The sequence below is a fragment of the Bombyx mori genome, chromosome 3, assembly GCF_030269925.1.
Source record: "Bombyx mori chromosome 3, ASM3026992v2".
Taxonomy (NCBI): Eukaryota; Metazoa; Arthropoda; class Insecta; order Lepidoptera; family Bombycidae; genus Bombyx; species Bombyx mori.
This window is the reverse complement of record NC_085109.1, coordinates 7,084,082-7,109,124: the sequence shown is the minus strand read 5'-3', so window position 1 is coordinate 7,109,124 and position 25,043 is coordinate 7,084,082. Positions and strand designations below refer to the sequence as shown.

The 25,043-nt window shown below is 36.5% G+C and overlaps 2 protein-coding genes across 3 annotated transcripts in view; one reads left to right on the top strand and one right to left on the bottom strand.

Annotated features, from left to right (window-relative positions):
• Positions 1 to 25,043, bottom strand: part of LOC101741552 (protein gooseberry-neuro) — a 169,847-nt gene that overhangs the window by 54,905 nt on the left and 89,899 nt on the right. The gene's annotated exons all lie outside the window — the stretch shown is intronic.
• On the top strand, positions 74 to 24,387 carry LOC101741981 (protein gooseberry). 2 transcript variants are annotated; one of them, XM_004931747.5, is made up of 6 exons: positions 74 to 684; positions 14,700 to 14,872; positions 15,970 to 16,228; positions 18,028 to 18,227; positions 18,713 to 19,323; positions 23,426 to 24,387. In XM_004931747.5, the coding sequence occupies exons 1-6, from the start codon at positions 630 to 632 to the stop codon at positions 23,544 to 23,546; spliced, it is 1,419 nt and encodes a 472-aa protein (XP_004931804.1). In that variant the 5' UTR covers positions 74 to 629; the 3' UTR covers positions 23,547 to 24,387. The 2 variants fall into 2 exon arrangements, with proteins under 2 accessions (XP_004931804.1, XP_012550555.1); XM_012695101.4 differs by having other exon boundaries at positions 76 to 684; positions 15,970 to 16,072.

Below are 25,043 nucleotides of genomic sequence, written 5' to 3'. Positions count from 1 at the left end.
TTCGTCACGGAACAGCGACTCAGGCGCGACTCACACATTGTTAATATAAACGTTCTTCACTTTGAAGATACTGGATCCTAGCTCGCGTGCCGTCTCGTTCACACACCGGTCTTTCGTTAAGAAATATTCATCATGTAATTTAAAATCCATCCTAAAACAAAAGTTCTCTCTTAGTAAAAGGCAAATGTACCTGAAATTAAAATTGTTAATTTCGTTTATTTCGAAGTTTCTCCGTACATTTCCAAACAAAATTTAAATGTTTCGAAGCCGGCCAAAAAGAGCCTTCCGAAAACATTCGGGTTGTAGAGAGAGACAAACGATCAGGTGAAGCGGCTTCGAAGGCTGCGGAGGCGGCCAGTTTGACCATTTTTTGTTGGGCCGTTGATTGTGAAAGATTACACTTGAGAGTCGAAATACATCTTTACATCACACGTCAGTGGGCACTGAGCTGTCTTCAAAGTAGCACGGATTAGATACATGTCATTTTCTTTACGTAACTATGGCTGCGTCCAGGCTGTGATAGTGAGAGACTGAAACAGTGATTTACCGGGACTTTTGCATGTGTTTGAACTGGTTTGGTGTTTTGATAGGTCTACTTTTGTTTTTGCCGTCTTCATTTAGCGACGTCCATGGCTGTTTCGACACTGAACATGACTCCTTACTTCACAGGATATTCCTTCCAGGGTAAGTAATATATTTACATACATTAATTTACGAAAAAACAGTGTATGCTTTTCATTACAAAATATTTGACTCTTAATAATGATTTGTCATATCGAATATGAATTTGTTTGATAAATAATTTTTTACATTACCTTTTCATTTCATTTGTTTTTTTCCAATTTAAAGTAGTTAATATGTTACGAAAATCCATTTCGTTCTTTTGGCATAAACATATTCACGTATTCATCATTAGCATTAAGTTTCTTTTAACAGTTCAAAGACTAATGGCTCAATAGATCTATAAACACGTTATTACAACCACAATTTAGTTAATTCGAAGTTAGCAGCTCATTATCAGTGATCAATTATAAAACTAGGGTTAAATGGTGTAATAAAATTAGATGACTGTTTCCCTTCGACAAAAACACCCGAGACTGCAATAAAACTATAGAATGATGAGGAAATCACAAAATTGTTTACAAGCACCATAACTCATGCTCGCGCGCCGGTCTGGTTTTTAGGAAGAAATATTGCAGGGACTTGGGAACATCTTTTTCTGTTTACTATTTGCTGTTACCTTACTAAGAATTGTTTTAGAATTGTCAAGGACCGTAATCTTATAGAAAGCGGTTTGTCTCCGTTTCAATAGACGCACGACTAGCTATTGTAATATTCAAGGCATTATCTGAATGATCTTGATCTTAATTGCAGAAAAATGGATTTTAAGTCGAATGTATTCGAAGAACGGGTTACAAACGATTTCGAGAAAAGTTACGAAATTTTAAATTATCCAAACATGTTACAAAGTTGCGCAAAGCGGTCCAGAAATAAAAATCGTTGCGTTTTATCAACGCGTTTATTTAACTAAAAGTATATATTAAAATCATAATTTTACACATTTTTATGTGTAAAATGATTGAAATAAGTGTGAGTTAACAACAATAATATAGTTATCACATAAGTGTCATGGCATTCCGACTAGTTTTAACGCTTGCTAGAAATTATGACCCGTCGTAAAACGACTGAATAATTTTCGTTTAGAATGTCGTTCTGTCGTTTCTTTTGTATGTTGTTTTATTTAGCTGGCGACAGTTTTTTTTGCTAGTCTATATACAGTTTCATGGACAACTGTTCGTAAATTTAACTTCTGCGTTTGGCGCAACTTTTTGTTGACATTATAAACGGTCTTTTGTTGTTTTAAAGTCGAAAGTATTGATACAAAAATTTGTACTGTTTGGGTAGAACAAAGAATTTGGGGAAAACCTTCTGCCGATTACGAAATTTTAATGCAGCTGATTTACACACACTCTCGAATGTGTTTAATTACATATAAATGGTAATTATTTGTTTTTTCGCACGATTTAAAATCAATGGTTCAGACTTACTGGTGGTGGGACCTCTTGTGAGTCCGCACGGGTAGGTACCACCACCCTGCCTATTTCTTCCTTCGTTTCAGTTTGAAGGGTGGGGCAGTCGTTGTAACTATACTGAGACCTTAGAACTTATATCTCAAGGTGGATGGCGCATTTACGTTTTAGATGTCTATGGGCTCCAGTAACCACTTAACACCAGGTGGACTGTGAGCTCGTCCATCCATCCAAGCAATAAAAAACAAAACATGTTTATACGTATCGATGAACATAGAAATTAGAGTGTTAATTAAAACTAGGGAAACAAATATCCATACCCATCCTCACAAGCTTTTGCGTAGTATTAATAGGATACAATATGATATATAAAAGACTTAAATTTAGAAGAAGCAATCAATATCTGTCTCTAGAAGAGTTCGCGTAAGGGACCAATGAATATTATTGGACAGTTAGAAACCAATAATGTTTTTGTTTAGTTTTTTTTCAACAACCAAAAAGTGTACCTCACGGTATATGAATGCTGTCGTCAATAACGACTTGATATCAAAGTATCAATAGTATGACAGTATCATCTATCGTGTACGTATCATCTGTCATGAAAATCTGGGCAAAAATACCTGTCCCTGTGAAGCTGGAGAGGAACTTGAACCACCAGCAATCCCTCTCATTTTTTAAATCTTGGAATAAAATATCAAGTGGTGTGGGCTCATAAAGTATCATAGAGCTCAAAATAATTATTATGGAAAGAATAAGGCAATACTATGAATTGGGAACCACTATTAGGAATGGGCCGGGAACTATCTAGTATACTGGCTATAAGCTAGGATAGGAAGTAGATATTAGGAACTACTAGCTCCACGTGGTTGGCGTCGCACATTTTTATCATTAATTTTACCTACCGAATCTGTATAGAATATATTATGAATAGGATTTCGACTCAACACTAATACGTCACTGCGTTAAATTATCCCAAGTATAACTGGCACCGTAGTCGTAAGACATAAATCATTACAAGACGAAAACATTTCGGCGGCATTGTTAAAAAATGTCACTTCAACTTATGACCTGCTTCGCCCGAACCAAATTAAAAGGAATAAGACGAACATATTGAAAAGGGTTGAGAGGAAGCGAGAAAACGTATCTTTGAATGATGCCGACGAAATTAGTGTACGTTACAAATAAAAATTTATATTTGGATTGAATTTCACAAACACATGGAGGAATCTAATTTTAATATCAACGTTCACTTTCTAATGAATATAATATCAGTGGCCCTAACCTCTCATCTGAAAAACTCTTCAATCGTACCAACAGTAAAAGAACTGGGTCCAGGGAACAATGCGACGGCTATACCTGGTAACGATTAGAAAATGTTAATTGTTAAGTTTTGTCTAAAACAAAGCAAAGTTTATGTCTTCAAAAGTGTTCTCAAGAAAAGATCAGAGAATGAGCATTAGCATGAAGTATAAACTATACGCCATGCGAACTTCAAAAATTGATAAAGACACCTGGCTATCGATAAGAAAACACTGGTATGCAACCTTTCACATTATTAATTAGTGGTGATACTGGCAGTAGTATTCTTCGCCAGTATTAAAAAAAAAAACTTTAGCTTTCCCTCTAAATTCTCGTAGTCATCCAACTAATTGATATCTGTGATATGGATTCATGGTAGTGTTTTTGGTATTAGCTTCGAAGTAGTCATGCAGTTTGAATGTGGAATAATTGTCATATAATACAGTTAAGACTACGTACTTTGTATCTAAATGTCGGTGCTGACACAAGCTTCGATATAACAACACCAAGTGGATTCGTTCACCAATTGTTTATTGCAATTGATGCAATGAGCTCGCTACGTCTAGCTACTGCCATGAAAACATTTCTAATTCTTTTCACTCGCTTTTAAGTTAAGCTTCATTTGAATTAAGTACAAGAAGTAATATTACTCGAATTAACATTATACCTAGATCGTTATTTAATCTACGTTGTAAACAAACGAACCAAAGGATGAGATTTAAATTTTTCTACCACAACAACTTTCCAAATTTATTCAGCGTCCATTAAGTTACGTGTAAATAAACGATTACATTGGAGCTGCTCTATTTATTGACATTAATAATAAAATATGTATATAAATACTATCAATGTACAAACGTAACGAATTGTGGTGAGTCAGAGGCGGCGCAAAGCCTTTCGGACTTATTAAAAAAAAAAAAAACGTCTTGAATTGTTAATTCGAACCGAAATTATACGAGTTTTTGAATTATAAGAAGGGGATTAGTGTCCGTAATCCAGTATGATGTGCTCACGAACGTTAATACGTTTGTTTAATTCTTTAAGACGTTGAAGGATCATTTACGAAAGCGAATTCGTGGATTTATGGAGTTTTGCCCTGAATCGTTCATTACGAACGGTATTTTATAAAACCTCTTTTAAATGCATCACGTGGAATGTTCCTATATCTTATACCTTTAAAAGAGCAATTCTTGTATATATAATCTGAATCTCGGAAACGGCTGCGACGATTTTCATAAAATTTAGTATACAGGGGATTTCGGAGGCGATAAATCGATCTAGCTACGATTTACTTTCAGAAAATGTTGTTTTATTCGTGTTTTCAATAATCAACTCTTCCCGACATCTATTGGCCAAAAATAAACTATTTTTCTTAATTGAGGGCAACTAACCGCTTTAAAGACACAATAAGATGGCGTTATCAAAAAAAAAAACTTCACCGGTCATCATCTAGTACCTATTATTTATAAGCTACATAGACGACAGAGATATTTTCATTTGAAAGATTTGTAACGTTAATAAATTTGTATGTTTATTTTTCATTATAACACGGATTAATAAACAAAAATGGTATTGTTTTGGAAAGCCACTGAATTAAGAAGATGATGTCAAATGAATTGTAAAAATATAATTACTGAGCTCAAGCGTAGTTGCGTGATGAAATAATCATACTAAAATGTCAATGTATGATCAATGACTATATTAGCGGTGACACGATAAATTACAGGTTACGCGTAGATCAAGTTGTGTGACTAATAACATTTTCTGGTCTGACAACAGTCATTAGATAATGTACTGCTCATTTACTGGGCAAGTATAGAAGTTTAGGTCGATATTAATTTGCACAATGCACTCGCTGAGAACACGACCGCTATCAGATGAGCCCCGGGCTAAATAGCCCCGATGAAATCTACACCTGTTATTGAAGATATAATTTTCTCTAGAAACTAAACATGCGTTTTATTAAAATTTCAATTCGAGAGCTGTTTCAAAAATTTTGTTTGCTTCTTTTAAAACAATTCAGTTTTTCTTGTTTGTCTCCGAAGTCATAAAGCTTCCCTCTAATTACAATGAATTTGATTTGTTTTACGATTCGAGTCAATTACACTAATAACAAAACAAAATCATTGGATTTGTGACCTTTATAAAGAGTTCACTACCATAATCAAGGTTTAGTCACATTCGTATCACGGGCCGACAAGCGGTGCACGTCTTGGCGAGTCGGCGCACGCACACATCCGCAGAGCGCGTCGACCAGATCAAAGGCACCGACAGGCTCTTTTAGCCGCATAAAATGACGCGCCCCCCCGCCCCCGCCCGCGGCCCGCAAAATTCTTCACCCGTAGAACCTCCAGGGCGCTTACTTGCCATTACTTATGCCGATCTATTAATAAACAAATTGATATAACGGAAAGCTGCATCGGTTTCTTTGATTTCGAGTTAAGCTATCGTAATAAAAATTGGTTTATTAGGTAGGTACATCGTTGGTAACATTTGTAAAGCAGGATGCGTTGGACACGTGGAATATATGTACAGTTTCATATTTTAAGAGTTCAGTACAGATTATTCAAAAGGAATATTTTCTAGTTTGGTCGTCGGAAAAAGAGTAAGTGTATCAATAGTGTGAAAGCCAAAATTGTTTTTCCATATAAATGTAATAAAAAAAAGTAAGATTGCATTCTTTCATCTAACACTGAATCGTGGGTTTAATATTTTATGTATATAAATTCTAAGTTTCACCTTCCGTTTTTTTATATTAAGTATGTATAGCATACTGTAGCTAGTTTTAATTAGTTGTGGGATTAAAAAAAAGTTGCGTCACAAATAATTAAAAAATGTATCAAAAAACCATCAATACTTTCTGGTTTCCTCACGATGATTTAAAAATCCATTAATTCTCAAAAACTTTTATAACAAAATAAATACCTACATTTTGTATGAAATTTAAAAAGTTTGGATTTTATTACTTTTCTATTACTAAGCACCAAAATGATTAGAGGTTTGATTATTCTGTTATTAAGCGATAAAAAGATTAATCTGTTTTTAAATCTGTTGAATGATTATCAAATTTTATTGAGCGGAAAAGATTCGTATCTAAACAGCCGCAGGCGACGGCGCGTGCGTGCGACAATAGGGTACCTCTTTTTCAAGAAGCCTCATCGCAAACTAAGTATACTATATGTCGGAGAAGTCCCAATTATTAACACCGTCGTCAGACATCATAGGGGTGAATAGGATGATCGAGCTAAGAGAAATATTGAGTACACCTTTTTTTTTCCTACCTTAGCTGATAGCCTTGAGAGGCTACTTCAGCTTCACTCTAAAATGTAGGGGCTCACGGGGCTCAAACCGGAAGTGTTGCTAACACTGATCCTAGCAAGAGAAGTGCTTCGCAGAATCTACCACCGGATCGGATACGCGATCCACTGAGAAGATCCGCCGAGAAATTCAGTGGGCTGTGTCTATGGGTTAATTCGCTCCTCGAGCCCTTCGTCGCAAGCGACGGATTCGACGAGGACGGTGACCGGTGCTTGTGGTACCTAAAAGCACCGTTAATGGATGGCACGGTACACCAATCACATTTGTTATCTTAGAACAATTTAGAAATCTTCTCTTGACGTTAGCTAACGAAAACGAATGACAGTTCTTAGGACGGAGGCACCGCTCTTCAAGAAGGCTGGTTGGTAAGTGTGATGGCGTCTACGCGCCTCCATCGGCTAGGTTCTGGCGTAGCACGAAGTTGGCGGAGCTCAGACGATACCGCTATCGTGCTGCCATCTCTCGGGAATCGTGCTGCGTTTCGTTTAGCTACCAAACTAATGACCGTCTCCGACATATATAATTATAATTAACAGTATATGTATAACTAACAATAAATTGACTAGTTTAAAATAGATCCTTTGTTATTTGATAGAAAAAAACGAGTGACTCACGGAAATCTGAACGCGGAAGTCGCCACAATTCATCATAAAATACTATAAGGTATTTTAAAATTGGTTAATTTATTTAAGATATTCTTATTTTCTTACTACGAATTACGTTTATTATCCGTCCATAACGGCTCACAATTAAGCTCTCTTCAAATCCGTCACTCGATCCAGTGCTAAAGCTGCTTTCAGATTACGCTGCGGGCACCGTCCTGCATCGGTCACCGTCCTCGTCGAACCCGTCGCTTGCGACGAAGGGCTCGACGAGCGAATTAACCCACAGACACAGTTCACTGAGTTTCTCGCCGGATCTTCTCAGTGGGTCGCGTTTTCGATCCGGTGGTAGATTATGCGGAGCACTGCCCTTGCTAGGGCCAGTGTTAGCAACACTCTGGTTTGAGCCCCGTGAGCTCACCTACAAGTCAGGGCGAAGCTGAAATAGCCTCTCAAGGCTATTAGCATAGGTAGGAAAAAAAGAAAAAAACAGGTTAAGCCAAATTTGTCCAGATACGATCGACTTAAAATTAAATTTTATTACCTATTAATATTTTTCTTCAGAACTTGTAAAGTAAAAGAGTTACAATATTTAGGTATCTACATAAACAGTTTCACTTAGATGCAGCGTTAAGCGCATAAGCGCACGATTGCGCGGAATAGCTCACGTGCAACGGCCGGTCATCGATCGTGGTATCATTGTTCCATTAAAATTACGCGAATTCACTACAATTACCGGCGGACGCTTTAGAAAATTCCACCCGATAAAGTTCCTTTATTACATGAGATCTCAAGATTAGGCATGATTAAAAACAGTTTTATGGTTTGAACTTCGAATACTTACAGTTTTCCTGGTCATGGGCGTCTTGAGTCGTCCGTGACCACGATAACTATGAAACTGGTAAGCGAAACTATAAACTATCCTAAATTAGTACTTATAGTTAAGATTAAATAATATTTATATAAAAAATACTTTAGGCAAGAATGGTTATTGAAACTAAATACAAAAAAAGGGTGCGTGTACTTATGTACGCGCGTAAGAAGTTATACTTTATTTTTATTAAATTTATTTCTTTTTTTTATTATTTAAGTTTTAATCAATTTGAAAAAAAAAAACGGTTAAACAACATCCTCAAACACGCATATTGGACATCCCTTTTCTTGACATCGTATAAATTCGGTAATTCTCGGTACGATTCGGAAAGTTCACCTGCGGCTATATTCAGACTCGTCAAGTTACGTCGGTCGTATTTTAATGAGCGATTTAGTGGACAACTTTATTCTGTTAATTTTGTGTCACGGTGCGCGCGCATCGTAAAATTTCACTCTCATCAATTTTTCATAACGCGCCTAAAGAAGTATGACTTCAAAAATTGAACTACCTAATGATGAAAAATTATTGACATAAAAAGGAGCATTTCTTGTTTTATCACAACCGAAGTTCAAAACGTTGAAGTATGAGAATAACGAAAATGTTCGTTCGAACAGTTTTGTGGGAAGGGCCAACTTTGACTTAAGTAGAATCGTACTGTAAGTTGTTACGCGATTTGTTGGACATTTGAAGGCTTTTTTAAAGCTTAGACGGGTGAACGAGCTCATGGTGTTACGTGATAGGTGGTAGCTTCATTTTAATAATCAAAATTGTTCGTGAATACGTTAAGTGAATATATTTTCTACGTCTTTGTTTAGAAAAATTAGTATTACCTAGAACCAAATTTAGGCAATCTTATGACCACCCCTAAATACTTTACTCGTACTCATTAGACCACGAGCGCTTTTAAATATAGCCTTGCCGGAATGTATTATTTTTGTAACAAGGCCTTTGTGAGTCCACAAGCGGCAAACGACGACGTCAAAGAGTCCATTTCGTGTTAGAAAAGAAAAGAATCCGTCAAATTAGTATATAACGCGTTATGAATACCGAATGAGGTCAAACAGGGCACTCACAAACATAGACCATTATATTGAAATAAAATATTCAGTTCCATTCATTACGTTACGTAGGTACCGTACATTATATTTGACAGAGACGGGCCGAAAGGCGTTGCCGTAGTTTGAACAGTTGGCAACGTGTTCAATGGTAGGAGACACACGAGTTTTAAGCATATTATTAGAATGAGTTTTTTGTCTTCTCTATCGCCGCTTTGCATAAGAAACTCCTGGTAAAACAGCTACAGCAACAACCATCTGTAGCTTGCATCCTCCATGGGAAATGTAACAGGAATTACACTCAGAACTTGTTTAACTAATTTAAAGTGAGTGTAACCTACTCCTAATATGAATAGAATTAGACATCAAAGTAAATATTAAAATTTCTAAAACCTATTAAGGAGATGAGAATAAGCCGCTATCGAAGTCCGTATGTAACGTGTATAAATGTATAATAGAATTGATTTGATATTCGATTGCGCTACATTTTGTGGCTTCGGCACGGCCACGCGACCACGGGCCACACAGAATAGTTTGAAGACTTGAAGAAGGCTTAATGGAATGACATAGCCTTTGTGAACGCCGCCCAATTCTAATGCCTATTGAGATGGCATTTCACCTTTCTTTGTTGCTTCATTTTGGATTGTAATAGGTTATTTTATTAGTGTACAGATATATTTTACACCAAAGAAATCTGGCACCGAAAGGTATTGATAGAAGCATTGTTGCTTTTCGTTATACAACTAAACGCATTTAAAAAAATAATGTTGAATATCGTTTCGTTAAGCGTTTTCTTGTTGATCGAATTTCATTTATTATGCTTTGTAACCCGTCCGATAACCTTTGTACGAATAAAATACCAGCAAATAGGGTACATTCTTTTTAACATAATTTCACTGACGATTTGTGAAATATGTTAAAAATAATTACGTTTTCAGTTTAGTTTTGTTTAAGCACATTTCGTTAATAAAGAAATCGAACATGGTCACTGATTAACGTTCACTTCTCTGATTTGGTCGTAAATGATTTTCTTAATTAGAATGAAATCACATGTTAATTATTTTCACTGAACTATGAGCAAATTTTCGCTAAAACCCCACCGTAAATGGTTATCGTTCGTATGTAACTCATGTGGAAGGAAAGCGGCGTGGCGTGTGACGTAAAGCCTCATATAAATTTTACTATAGGCACATTAATGTCGCTACGTGAAATTGATTTGCAAGCAGAAACATATTATGATTGTGAAAAACGAGGTTTACGATTTATTTACACAACACGATATCCATTTTATTAGTATTACTATCAATGTTGGCAGTCTGCATTGCCTTCGCGAAAATCACTAATAACTTTAATAATTTTAAATTTAATCTGAATCTATTTTTATGATTTAATCTCGGATTTACTGTTTTCACCTCAATCTTTAGTTACCCACTACCGTAAAACTGTAAACTATTCGAAACATCAGAAATTATAAAATGAAAAGATTATACGTTAAAAGTAATTTTAACCTATCTATCTAAAACTAGAAACTCGCGAATATCGAAAAAAAAAACTCAATAAGTTTACTTATCTAAATGGAAAAATTAATGGTACAGTAACAATAAATAATGATTACAGTAACATTGTTGAAGAGCTATGAACTTTTAATTTGATTTGAAGGCGACGCGTATGTGCAGAAATCAACTGGCGTATCGATTGCAACAAATAGGTCTGAGTCTGAGAATGCGGTATGATATCTTTATAGCCAACACGTTCATAGCTGCGATTGTACTTAGTTTTCAAGATGTATATATACGGGCCGCATTTGCATATGAAGTTTCCGAAGCATTGAACTATTTAAGTTGCATTGTACCAAGAGAAAAATCAAGAACGAATTAATGCAAATAACTTCGATCACAGCGAAGCTGATTACGAAATCGAAGTCACTCAAATAGAAAACGAGGTTCCTCAATGCAAAGATGGAAGGTTAAGAAATCCAATCTCTGTCGGACAATAGCAGTGATAACCCGAAAGTACTCTGAAGGTTGATGAAAATGTGATTGTTAATTAAAGTTGACACAGAAATGCAAGTGGTGGATTCGGAATCTTCGTTTATTCGGTCACGGTGTGCCTCTCGCGTTTACCATTAAATGATTGGCTCTGTTTCAATTTCATCTAACACGAATGCGGAGGTTGAACGAATCGGTACACGATTATGTGATTGTGAAAGAATTTTATACTTTACCCCATAACGGTGTCTATGTCGAGCTTAGTATGTGATTATGGGCCCAACAGAAGAGTCTTGTGCTCGCCATGAATAAAACTAGTGAGTATAAAAGTTGTATCAAGTTAGCCTAGTGACTGATATCTTGTTGTTCCCTGTAGGTTTTGTTCGACATACGTCTACCTCCCAAGTAGGTCTTTGTTGAAATTAAGTTGAGCATGTTCGAAAAGTGCTTCCGGACGATTACTCACAAATGTGTGTTTGAATTTGTTGTTAACTTCAGCTCCTTTTGCGTTAATAGCGTTACAATATTTGCGAATTCTATTACGCCATTGTACGCTTGAGTTTCTTCATTGTGCACTTATTGTAGACCTTTTTATTGTGCTTCTGAATTGACAGTATCTGTTGCTCATATAATAGATGCTGCGAATGCACATACACGTATATGATGTATATGGATATAATATACGTCCATTGTAAAAAATACTAATGTTCAATAATAACGTAATATGAATTTCTTATCTGATTTACCTACTTTAGATTTATTCATGAAAATTATTTTAACTTTTAACGGTATTGATTTGCTTATAATATAACTTTCGTTTATTTTGGGCGCAAGAATAATTAATTATAATATTATAAAGAGGAAAGATTTGTTTGTTTGTTTGTTTCGAATAGGCTCCGAAACGACTGGACCAATTTGAAAAATTCTTTTTCCATTAGAAGCCGACATTGTCCCTGATGAACATAGGCTACTTTTTTTTTTATTTTTTTTTTTTGGTTTCATGTGTGTTTTAATGTTTCCGAAGCGAAGCGAGGGCGGGTCGCTAGTAATTAAATACACTTGCACGGTTTGATGAAAATGTTAATGAAGTGATACATTATAGGAAAACCACCCACATTTGTATAGCGACGTTATGCGTCATAAATATTTCGGTAACATAAAATTAACACTCAAAAACATGGGCTTTTGAGGCACCGTAACGTCTACGGACATCCACAAAAAATAAGAGGATCGCTTGCAGAACCTTGTCCCGACTTGCCACGCACCAACAAAGATACTTTATTTTAAAATAGCCTCTAAGATCATAAGCTCTAAGAGCATATTCTAATAAAAACATTGAGAATCAGGAATTTTATTTTCCTCATAATACTTTACTCAAGATTATAACCGTATGTTTTAAGTGTTATGGTTTAATTTACAATATTATGGCAAACACGCATCTCGGTTTGTGGTGGTATCAAAGGACACACTTGTTGACATGTTGTCTAATTGATCGGTGGTACCCAGCAGGGGACCGAAGACCGACACGTTGCGGGACCTTTGAGGATTCATTTGAAATTGATAATCTATAAATGAGATTGGGCAGGTCAAGTGGAATATGCCACTGAAATGCATTTTTAGTGATGATAGGGAATTATGTCAATCAAAACGTCAAGGCTCGATACAAAGATTTATTTCGTAGTACAATGGTTAAGTAATACTAGAATTATTTGTAAGATTATATTATTAGTTTTTTGTTCAATAGAAAAGAGAAAATTGTTTTAACATATTAAACATATATTGTGTGAACAAAAGCAGATTTTTCATTCAAATAATTGATTAGCTTCAAAGTAAATCTATACAAATCTATTCTATTGTATCTATTAGCCATTCCATCAATTATCCAGTGACTTAATTAACATTTGCGGAACCCATCTTGATAAAGAGTTAATTAAATTTTTGACGACTTTCTTTTCGTTACGGGAAATAAAAAAAACAAATCATCGGCTTGATGAGAATTAGCGCGATATGGGGGCTCCGATCGAAGAGTTACATCATTGTACTTAATATTTCTTGCATCGTGCAACAGAAGCCGACAGAACGGATACAAATCGAAATAAAAAAGGCAACAAATAGTTTAAGTGTTATCGTTTATGGTCTACCGCACTTGTGCTAAAAGAAATTGGATACTTTTGCTCGAAAACACTGGCACCGAGTCGTAAAATTACGATTGAGGTCTCTGTGCGAATTTGTGTGTGTGTGTGTTTTTAAATCCTTTTAAAGTTGGTGAATTAATTTATTATAATTTTTTAATTTAGTAATACATATATTAGAATTTACTATCGTTATAATTATTTATTATACAACGAATTAGGTATATGGATTGAGTATATTCACTCGATTAACGGAATGGGATACGTTATTTTAGAAAATCGTAGGTACAAGTTATATAAAAAAAGAAAAGTTTTCTAGATAGAAAAATTATTTAGAAATTTTATAAATAAATCTTTTGAGTGAACGTTTGGTATTACTATGAGTTTTTTAGTTTATCACTTTTTTTTTTAAATTACTCGTATGTGTTTTGTTAAAATTATATGGCAATTAGCTGTGCCGATTGTTAACATTGTCTTTGTGTGAGAATTCAGGTAGAAAGAAGGGTTAATTCAGTATGTGTTTGTGATATCTGCTTGTGCTTTACCTATATAGTGGTCTGAAACTTATTTAATTAAAATAATAAAAAAATTGTGAGCCTATAGTTAAAACTACTTCACTGTTTACACTCGGGATTATTATTTTCATTTTATGATTTCCCGCGTTTCGAATATTTACTACTACTTGTACTAATACGTGGTCACGAAAGACTAAGGTCTGATGCGACCACATTTGAATATTGTGATAACTACTGTCGAATTTTCTAGGGCTTATGTATGTAATGATGATGTAAACAATGAACACAAGATTAAGCCGTAAAAGCAGTTCAAATTCTGTAATATTAAAAGGAGCCTAACTTAAATTTCAATTGTGAATACAATATTATTTATTTATTTTTCATTTACTTCAGATTTTGCATCCATATTACATTCATTAACATTTCATATAGTATACCAGAATTAAATGAAAACAATAACTACATATAATCTCGGAATAAAACAAAAGCAATCATAATAATAATAAAACAAGAAATCAAATAATAATAATAAAACAAAAACTCAAAATTAGCGTCGAAAATTACCTTAAACTAAAGGCGGGTTTGCATTCAGAGTGCTCAACATGAACACGTGTCCAGTGTCGCATTATTGGGCAGTCCAGATCCATCCTTGAGGCGAACAGCCGTAATACGTGGTCACGAAAGACTAAGGTCTGATTCGACCATATTTAAATATTGTAATAACCACTGTCGAATTTTTTATGGTCTATGTATGTAATGATGATGAAAACAGGGAACACAAGATTAAGCCGTAAAAGCGGTTCAAATTCTTAAAAGGAGCCTAACTTAAATTTCAATTGGGAATACAATATTGTACGGTACGTTATAAAGCTTCGGACATTTGCAGGGCAAGGTCGCATGAATCAACTCGGTGGAGTCTTCATCAATGGTCGTCCACTACCAAACCACATCAGATTGAAGATCGTTGAAATGGCGGCGGCGGGTGTGCGGCCTTGTGTCATCTCGCGACAACTACGCGTCTCACACGGTTGTGTTTCCAAGATACTCAACAGATATCAGGTATGGAAATGTGCTCTCCTATGGCAGTAAAAGTGTAGTTGATAAACGTTGCGAGCGACAGTTCACATAAAGTGAATGCCCATCCTGAGATACGAGGTGGACGTCTCAATTGTATTAATATGTCTAGCCTCAAAAACAGATAGGATAGTGGTGCCTATCCGCTTGCAGTAAAGTCGTCGTGGTCTAAAGGATAAGACGTCCGGTGCATTCGTATCTAGCGATGTAAACGGTCTTCGAATCCCGCAGTCAAGCACTAATTTTTGTAAAGAAATATGTATCTAACAAATGTACACGATTGACTTCCACGGTGAAGGAATAACGTCGTGAAATAAATCGCAAAAACTACAATTTGCGTAATTATTGGTGGTAGAACGTCTTGTGAGTCCGCGCGGGTAGGTAACCACCACCCTGCCTATTTCTGCCGTGAAGCAGTAATGCGTTTCGGTTTGAAGGGTGGGGTAGCCGTTGTACTATTCTGAGACCGTAGAACTCATATCTCAAGGTGGGTGGTGACATTTACGTTGTCGATGTCTATGGGCTATAAATAAAAAAGAGTATCCTGGTGAGCACTACTCTGCCCATTCTCCGATGAATCCCTTGGTTACCTTTTACGATTATCACCGGAAGAGGCGGGGTCGTGCTTTTCTCTGCCATCTCACAGTCAGGTTGCTATCATTAATGTTTTTTTTTTATCCCAAAGTACGTAAAACGCATAAATATATTTAGGGTTTTTTTTATACGCTTAACTACCGACTTAGGTAAATTTTCGCTGGTTTGAACATCATAGCACGATGTTTTCATCTTTAACATAGAAGTATTATTAACTGGTGTAGTAATTGCGTAGGTATACCAGACTATGCCGGTATTTGATAACAGTGCGATACGACGATGTGGTAACCCTTGTACTATATAATTGAGATTTGGACCTCATGTCTCAAGGTTCTCAATTTAATTCTTCGCCATTCACATTATAATATTATGAGTTTCGGTAACCATTTAACATCGGGTAGAAGGGGACTTTATGGAACGCAAAATTTTTTTTTAAAAAATTCCCTCATCTTACCCATTACAAATACATACGTTTTTCATTGTTGCAGGAAACTGGCTCTATTCGTCCTGGTGTAATTGGTGGATCGAAACCGCGAGTCGCAACTCCTGAAGTTGAAAACAGGATCGAAGAACTGAAGAGACAAAACCCAGGTATATTCTCCTGGGAAATTAGAGATAAACTAATAAAAGAAGGAATCTGTGATAAAAACACTGCGCCGTCCGTGAGTTCTATTTCGAGACTCATAAGAGGAGGCAAAAGGGACGAAACTGATCCTAGAAGGAATCACAGCATTGATGGAATTCTAGGTAAGTTTAACCATGGTTTAACTTACCTTGAATTTGTTTGAAATAAGCTTACCCTTTGACATTATCCTCTCGTTCTAATTTCTCTTGCGAAATTCATAATCACGAACTTTTCAGATTCAGTAGTGCAGTGAGCATTAAAACGGACCGTACAATTGTTTGTTTTAGCACTTAACCCACTGACGCGAGAACCCGCGTACAAAGTATTTGTTTGCGTAAACTCTATAGTACGAGATTGCTATAGTTCAATAAGTATTTTATTCCGACGATATTGTAGTAAATAAAATACGATGCTTATTTCAAAGGTTATATTTTTATTAGCTAAGGTTACTAAACGAGCTCATGGCCAACCAAAAAACAAGAGGTTCCCAGAATGTACCATCTTGTAAATGCTCTCATCGAGTTGTAAGAAAATAGTACGCATAAAACGTTTACTTTAAACCAAATATGTATTATTTGGATCCACGTCACAATCCGTATTAAAGTATCTTAACAATAATCGCTTGATACTGCAAAAGGAACAATCATTTATCCATTAATTAGAATATCGACGCATTTGCAAACTTTGCAAAACAGCGTATAAAGTTAATAATGTACGTAAAACTGTAGCGGGAAAGACGCACGCGCACGCCACTGCAGAGCCCTTTGTGTCGGCTTCAAAATTGTAGGTTATAAAAATGAAATTAGTATCCAAAGGTGTTATTATCCCATCGCGTTTGGCCGCAGGGCTTGCATTACGACAATCTGTCCGTACTGCACGTCTTGTACTGTATAGCTATCCTATATAAAATGGCGCTCCTAATATCCCGGTTCAGTGACGAAGCGAGCTTATACCGCCAAGATTCTGCGCATCGATAAGATTATGCATATTAAATTGTGCGCGGGCAAAGTAATATCTACACTGGAAAAGCGGCCCCTTTAAGCTTTCGTTGGAAACGGAACATTTGCGCAAACTCTATGCCTGCAATTAGCTGTGTTTTTGGGTTCTGTTAATTTCCGGGAAATGTTTGCATATCGTTGATAAAATTGCTTAGTCAGTCCGTGTTTAATCCCTTTTGAATTGTGAAGCATACATAACGCCCCTGTTCATACTAAGTAAAAGGCAACGTGGGCTGATGTTGAATTTAAAATACAAATCATACTCATAAAATATGTTAAGAACGACATCACCTCTCAGTAATCTACATCTATTTCATTATCAACTAGCACAAAGTAATATTTATTAAGGCTCAAAAGAATTCATTTGTGGTTACTATAGACGTAATGTAATGTGGTTACATCTAATTTAATCGAGGCCGCGTGTGGTCTGTGCGGTAGTTCGGCGTTAATGGATGTAAAACAAAACAAAATGTGCCACAAGAAAGATACATTAAACATTATTTCGATGACAATCATTTTCGTAATGAGCTGTGGCGGCTCTTGACTTTTACTTTTCATAAAATCATTTATGCTGAAAGCATTGTGACAAATATTATGTTATTATATATATAAATCTCGTGTCACAATGTTTGTCCTCAATGGACTCCTAAACCACTTAACCGATTATAATAAAATTCGCACACCATGTGCAGTTCGATCCAACTTGAGAGATAGGATAGTTTAAATCTCAAATTATAGTCGCAATTTTATATAAGTCAGTAATTTTTTTTCTACACTAGAAATTCTCTAGAAATCTTATATATGGCAAGACAACGTTTGCCGGGTCAGCTAGTGTTATTATATAGTAAAATGTTCAAGTAGTTATAGTGGCCTAAATATACATAATAATATGTAGCATCAAACTATTCACTTCACCTCAAAAGGTCCGTCATCTTGTGAAGACTCAGATACAGAATCGGAACCAGGTATCCCGTTGAAAAGAAAGCAACGAAGATCCAGAACCACCTTCTCTGGTGATCAGCTCGAGGCCTTAGAACGCGCATTCACCAGGACCCAGTACCCTGACGTATATACAAGAGAAGAGCTAGCGCAGAAGACTAAATTGACTGAAGCTAGGGTACAGGTGAGACAGATGTAAAGTTCGTTTCTACTTAAAACCAGTAAGGCGTGTCGATGATAGATGGATGCAATCAAACAATCCTATTGTTATATCACGCTTACTACCCGCCCCATTGAAATTACTACGTGAAAATATAATTACGGCCATAATTAATTAACCCACTGTCTGTCTGTGCTACCACATGTTACAGTATGCTACTGTTCTTAAGTATGTTTTTTTTCGGTTAAATAATCTTAATGTGAATCCAATAAACTAAGAGGTTATTTTTAACTACAATGGATCTTCAAATTGAGTTTGTTTTAATTACAAAACTATCAAAAGATCTTTAAACTCTCACAAATTCAAATCGATTTTAATGAATTATTCGGATCTCAATTGAGGTCTGATCAAATCAGGACAGGGATTCAAAACAACGAAATTGAATTTTGTTTATATCTTCTTCTATTGGTTTTGTGGAGATTAATTGATTTGTTTTATCTTTTGTTTAGGTTTGGTTTTCAAATCGAAGAGCCCGACTCCGTAAACAACTAAATTCCCAACAATTAAGTGCTTTCAACACGATGTCGTTACAATCCGCCTTCCCATCAGTCCATCAACAATATGAACCGCCTACATCATTTAATCCTCAGTGCACATCATGGCAACCGTCATATTCTTCTGCTTTGGGATCAAGTTCAGTATTAAATTCCGCTTTGGCTCCGTCCTTACATCAAACGGCATTAACCGCCCCTTCCGTTTGCCAGTCGGCTTTAGCAGCATCATCTTTACATCCGCCAACTTCATCATCCTTTTCTTCTGGCAATTTAACGCCATTATCGCATTCGTCTGATCTTACCGCTTCCTTGCAACCACCTCCTGAGACAACTCCTCCTAGTTCAAGTCCGGTTACTACCAGTCCATCAGCCAATCAGTCAAGCGCGATAACCTACCCGCACTCTTCGTACGCCACTAATGATGCCGTGACACATCCATACGGCTATGGAGATTATTCGAAACAAGAGCACGCTATGTCTGCGCACAATCATTGGACTTCAAGACAACTCAGTGGACACGCACAAAACAAACTCGGGGAAGTAGGCTCTTGGCCTGAAAATTATAGGTGAGTCATTTGACGTAAAGCGTGTTTTGTTTATGGTATTATTACAAATTAAGCTCGCTATTAATCCCTGACTAAGAAGCTATATGAATTATTGATATCCAGATGCTCATATTTCGCGTTCAATTGTACAGATGAATATGCAATTACTCTAAACTGACCTTTGGTGCTTACGTTTTGAATAACCTTTTATTAATATGACTCAACTGTTACACTACTTATAGTAGGCTTAGGATTTTAATTTTCCATGAGATCACACTGTGTTAGTCAATGCTTGTTACTGATTGTGACATATCTAAATGGTTCTAATTTCGTCGATGAACAGTTTTCTAGGCTATTAAATCTGCATCGAGGGTATAGCTTCCGTCAATTATCATCGTTGCAGATTTGTTTGAAAATTAGTGGATATTATTTTGTTTCTTTTCACCTTACTTTATCATTAGCCAAACCGGCCGCTAATCAATTAAGAGAGTAAGCAGGCGGCCATTATACCCGCCCGAGTAGTTATTACAGAATACGCTTCGCAATACATCGATCTGATCGTGAATGGAATAGGGTTTCGAATTTATGAACCATTCGACGATTAATTATATTTTTGTTCTTTTACTGTGGCCGTGCCAACGTCATTAATTTGAAAGTTGTTATAGAAAGATGTAATAGAGTGAGTGAGATCATAGAATCTACTAAACTACAACAAATTTGTCGCGTGTGAATGTGTCAAATGCATTGTCGCATTGTACTGTATACGGTGAGGCATTTATCAGTGTTATCGAGACAAAGCGAGACTATAAACCTGGTATTGGACCACACACAATATCCTTGCTTACACAATGACGTACGAAATAATAATATATATGTGTTAGCTACGTCGAAATGTCGGTTGGTACGCCTTTACGCCGCTTGATTGACGTAACCATTCGACCTGACTCTATTTTTCCTTTTGTTTCCTAAAATTCCTAGACAATTATTGAGTACCGACGACAAAAAAGAAACGAAAATTCAAGTATTTTAATTTAACGTATTACTAATCCAGGTTATGTAATTGAACAATGAACATAAATTGATGTTGGTATGACATTTTGAAATATGGAAAAAAGTGCATTATTGCGCACACACACAAAAACAATTAAAACTGACATTACTAACAGTACAATGCGAAGATAAACACGAGTTTCTTTGTAGCTGTGCGGTTATTAATGAGAGGGCAAACGTGACATTAGTACGGCGAACCTGCACATTAGACTAACACGAACCCGGTATTAAAACTTATCTGCAGCTATTTGCATTTAACTTCCTAAACAGCGTTCGCTTACCTACGTGTTCGCACAAAGAAGCTTGCTTCCTAAGATCTGCGGGATTAACGAGGTAGTCTTCAACGAAAATATTTTTGTATTCAGAAAAACGGTCATCGATCCGATTGGGCGGGTGGGATAGTCGTTACACAATACGATTGGGACTTCGATTGGTTCAAGATATGTGGCTGTTCTCCTACCTGCCTATGCTGATAGCCTTGAGAGGCTATATCAGCTTCGCCCTAACATGTAGGTGAGCTCATGGGGCTCAAACCGGAGTGATGCTAACACTGGCCCTAGCAAGTGCTTCGCAGAATCTACCGCCGGATCGGAAACGCGACCCACTGAGAAGATCCGGCGAGAAACTCAGTGGGCATGTGGCTGTGTTGAGGTTGTAATCTCTATAAGCATTTGATTCTAAGTGGACAATGAGTTCATAATTTATTAAGCCCACTGAAACATTAAAAATCCAGCAAATGTCAATTTCGTTAGTCAAAAAAATGATGTATGCCAACTAAGCCTTTGATTCCAATTGAAAGAGGAATTGTTCGAGATGATACCGGCATCTCGTTTTTACTATCGCACCGCCCGCCACCGGAGTAGAGTTCATCCATACTACCTGGAGCCACTGCGGTCATCCACAGTGCGTTTCCAGAGGTCTTTTTTGCCACGTACCATCCGGCTATGGAATGAGCACGGAGCAATCCACGGTGTTTCCCGAGCGCTTTAACATGCACTTCTTCAAACGAGGCTTGTGGAGAGTATTAAGCGGTAGGCAGCGGCTTGGCTCTGCCTCTGGCATTGCTGAAGTCCATGGGCGACGGTAACCACTCATCATCAGGTGGGCCGTATGCTCGTCTGCCTACAAGGGCAATAAAAAAAAATTTGAATATTTTCTGCAGCACTGCTCTCAGGAAATATGCATACACCATTTCCATAATTATTGGGCGTTAAAAACAGCATTGTGTTGTGAATTCTGTGTGACAAAATTAAATATGTTTAAAACCAAAATTACTTAGACCTGAAACAGAGCGGAAATTTAATAACTGACGTTCAAATTAAAAACCAAGCAAAATAAATAAAACAGGCCATGAACTTAAGTTTATGAGAATAATAACGCGTAATGGATTAATCGTAATATTTTTGTTACATTCGACCTTGGTGGTTTACCCATTGTGCGGCAAATGGACCATAATAATCTATGCGAGCGAATTAAATGTCTATTAACATTTTATTGCATGGTCAGTCACGATGTGCTTCCGAATACAGTAGATACAAACTTAATTATATGGTTCTTAAAACCACTGGAGAAGGTACAAAATTTTGTCACATTTATCTTACTTCCTACCTAATCGCTGGTAAAGCCTTAGGGGTATTCTAACCTGAAAAAATTACTAACATTAGTCTCAATAAGAGCAGTGTTTCGCTGAATCTACCACCGGATCGCGACCCACTGAGAAGATCTGGCAAGAATCTCAGTGGGTTGTGTCTTTGGCTTAGGTCGTTCGTCACCTTCGATGAGTTCGTCGAGAACGGTGACCAGTGCTTGAAGCGCCAAGCGTCCAGAAGGATCCTATAAGACATGCTTAGGACGATGGCGGCATTTCATTGCTTCGTCGTCTGGGTCGGTTATAAAATTAGAGGCGGCCACGATTAGAAGGTTATCGTGTCGTGCTGCTTTTTCGCTCATTATCTAATACTGATTGTCGCAAGTATATCAATGTTCGGAGCACTTTTCAAAACTAGGCGAAGATCTTTTTATCTATGATCAAAACTAGGGAAACAAACTGCGGTAAATGCGGTTTGTTTCTTACAATAATATTATGTACGTTATAAGAATAAGATGAATATCAATATCTCAATATCACGCCAACCGATTTCGACGATTTTTTTTATTGCTTCGATGGGAGGACGAGCTCACAGCGCACCTAGTGTAAAGTGGTTACTGGAGCCCATAGACATCTACAACGCAAATGCGCCACCCACCTTGAGATATAAATTCGAAGATCTCAGTATAGTTACAACGGCTGCCCTACCCTTCAAACCGAAACGCATTACTGCTTCACGGCAGAAATAGGCAGGGCGGTGGTACCTACCCGCGCGGACTCACAAGAGGTCCTACCACCAGTAGTAACACCACAACCAGTATTGTTTTTAGTGTATATTAATTTGTTTTGGAATATCTTTTTTATTTCTATTTGAAGTCGGTTTTTGTTAAATCCTGTCTATTTACAATTATTATTATTATTTCGTAACGAATGAAGACTGGTTCATGAACTAGTCACACACTAAGCTAATTTCGGTAGCCGCACTATAAGTATTCATTACAACGGAATTCACTATTAAAGGCTCCTCTATAATTATTTATGTTAATGCACACTATAGTTTTGATGACGTCAGTTTTCGATGGCTATTGTTGTTTGCTTTCGATAGTTTCCCACGGGTAAGAACAGTAAGCTCATCTTTAGGATATTAGGCTGCTGCTGTGCGATAATAACAGTTATTTTGGCAATAGGAATGTTGGTTGTTCTCGAAAATTGCAGATAGATCTGGTGTTCTAAATGTATTTCAGATAAATGGTGTTTAGTTTGGATTTAAATTTGTAATGTAATAGTTTGAACTGTGTTTTCAAACTGTAAAAAGGCATTTGTGTTGTTTGTAGTTTACAAATTTGAATTGAAAACAAAATTGATACGAGCGTTAGAATGTATTATTTCGTTATCTTGTTTTTCAGAAACAATTCGTTTCTCGAAGTTTCCCAAAGTGTATATTTAGATCATCCTTATTGACAAACACATTTTCTGTTGTTACAGTACATTCTTCGGAACGAACCCATCACACTATGCATCTCACGCGCACTCGCCCACCGAGGCCAAATCTGGCTACCCCTATTTGGGTCAACTCGGTGGTATGGATATGGGCAGAGTACACTAACCCTTCGCATTATTGTATAAAAATAATTTTTGTCTATAAAAGCCGTCCTATATGTACAAAATCATATCTTAATGTGCCTTCGAATCGATCATAACAATAATAAACGTCAATATCATATCATTTACAATGCCTTTGTTCTATATTGGTAGATGACGACGAGTCCAAGTCCCCCAAGTGATGTAAGAATTAATTAGTATTACCCTTGGTTGTATTATAGAGCTTTATCGAAATGTCGTTCATAGGTTTAATGTAATTATAACTTTATTAATGGTTCCTGAAGTTAATTAGATTATACCGGATCCTTTTGTGTGTAGTTAAGCTGTTATTATATTTTGTAAGTTGTTGAATGTTACTTATTTGTGAATCATGACGTGTAATGTGGTTTTATATCGATTATATCATTGTATAAATATTCAGATTAGTGCATTATAATTATGTAGTTGACAAAACTGGAAGAGAGCTCATCGTTGTATTTTCTTCGGTTTTCTCAAAGCGTAGACGTAATTGAAATTACTTCAACGGTTTTATCACGTATCTATTGATTCCGATGTTCATAGTTTGTGTGGTCACGGAGAACTAAATTGTGCTATGTAAATGGTAACCAAAAATAAGAAACGTAATATTGAATGTAAAAAAGTAATTTTAATTATGAATTAAACATAATATAACTTTGGAGTTTGACATTCAATTTTGACAACTGCATTTCAACTTCACGATTATGCCTTGAGTGAAGTGTTGTGATTACGAAACATTGTATTTATTTATAATATTACGTAGTTTAAGTATTATAAGCACACTGTATATTCTAAGTTTACCTATCAAAAATAAATGATAATTAAAATATGTGTTGTTTCATTTCAAGTGTGTAGTTACGTACAAAAAAAGGGAATATCTACATTTTAATAATTTGGAAAATATTATATAAGTAATGTCTTCAAGCAATTAGTAATTATTTGAAAGAAAATATTAATTAACTCTTCATTACGAGTTGCTTACTGTATTATACAGAAGGCCCAAGCTCACGGCTCATCCCTGTCCCGACTTTCCTTTTTTTTATCCTACCTAAGCTGATAGCCTTGAGAGGCTACTTCAGCGTAACCTTAACTAGTAGGTGAGCTCACGCTCCTCAAATCTGACGACGTTGCTAACACGAACCCCAGCAAGAGCCGTGCTTCGCAGAATCTACCGTCGGATCGGAAACGCGACCCACTAAAAAGATCCGGCGAGAAACTCAGTGGACTGTGTCTGTGGATTAATTTACTCGTCGAGCCCTTCGTCACGAGCGACGGGTTCGACGAGAACGATGACCGGTGACTTTCCTACCCTTGAAGCCAAGCGCGACTATCTCACGACAAAAATATGCGGGAACAGGATAAGCTCTACCAGTAATTACGCAAATTCCGAAATTTTCGGGTTTGACCACAAGGAAACGACTTTGTTTCTTTATCGTGATAGTTTTGTGAAGAAGTGAAAAGTACGTATTTACTTAGAAAATTG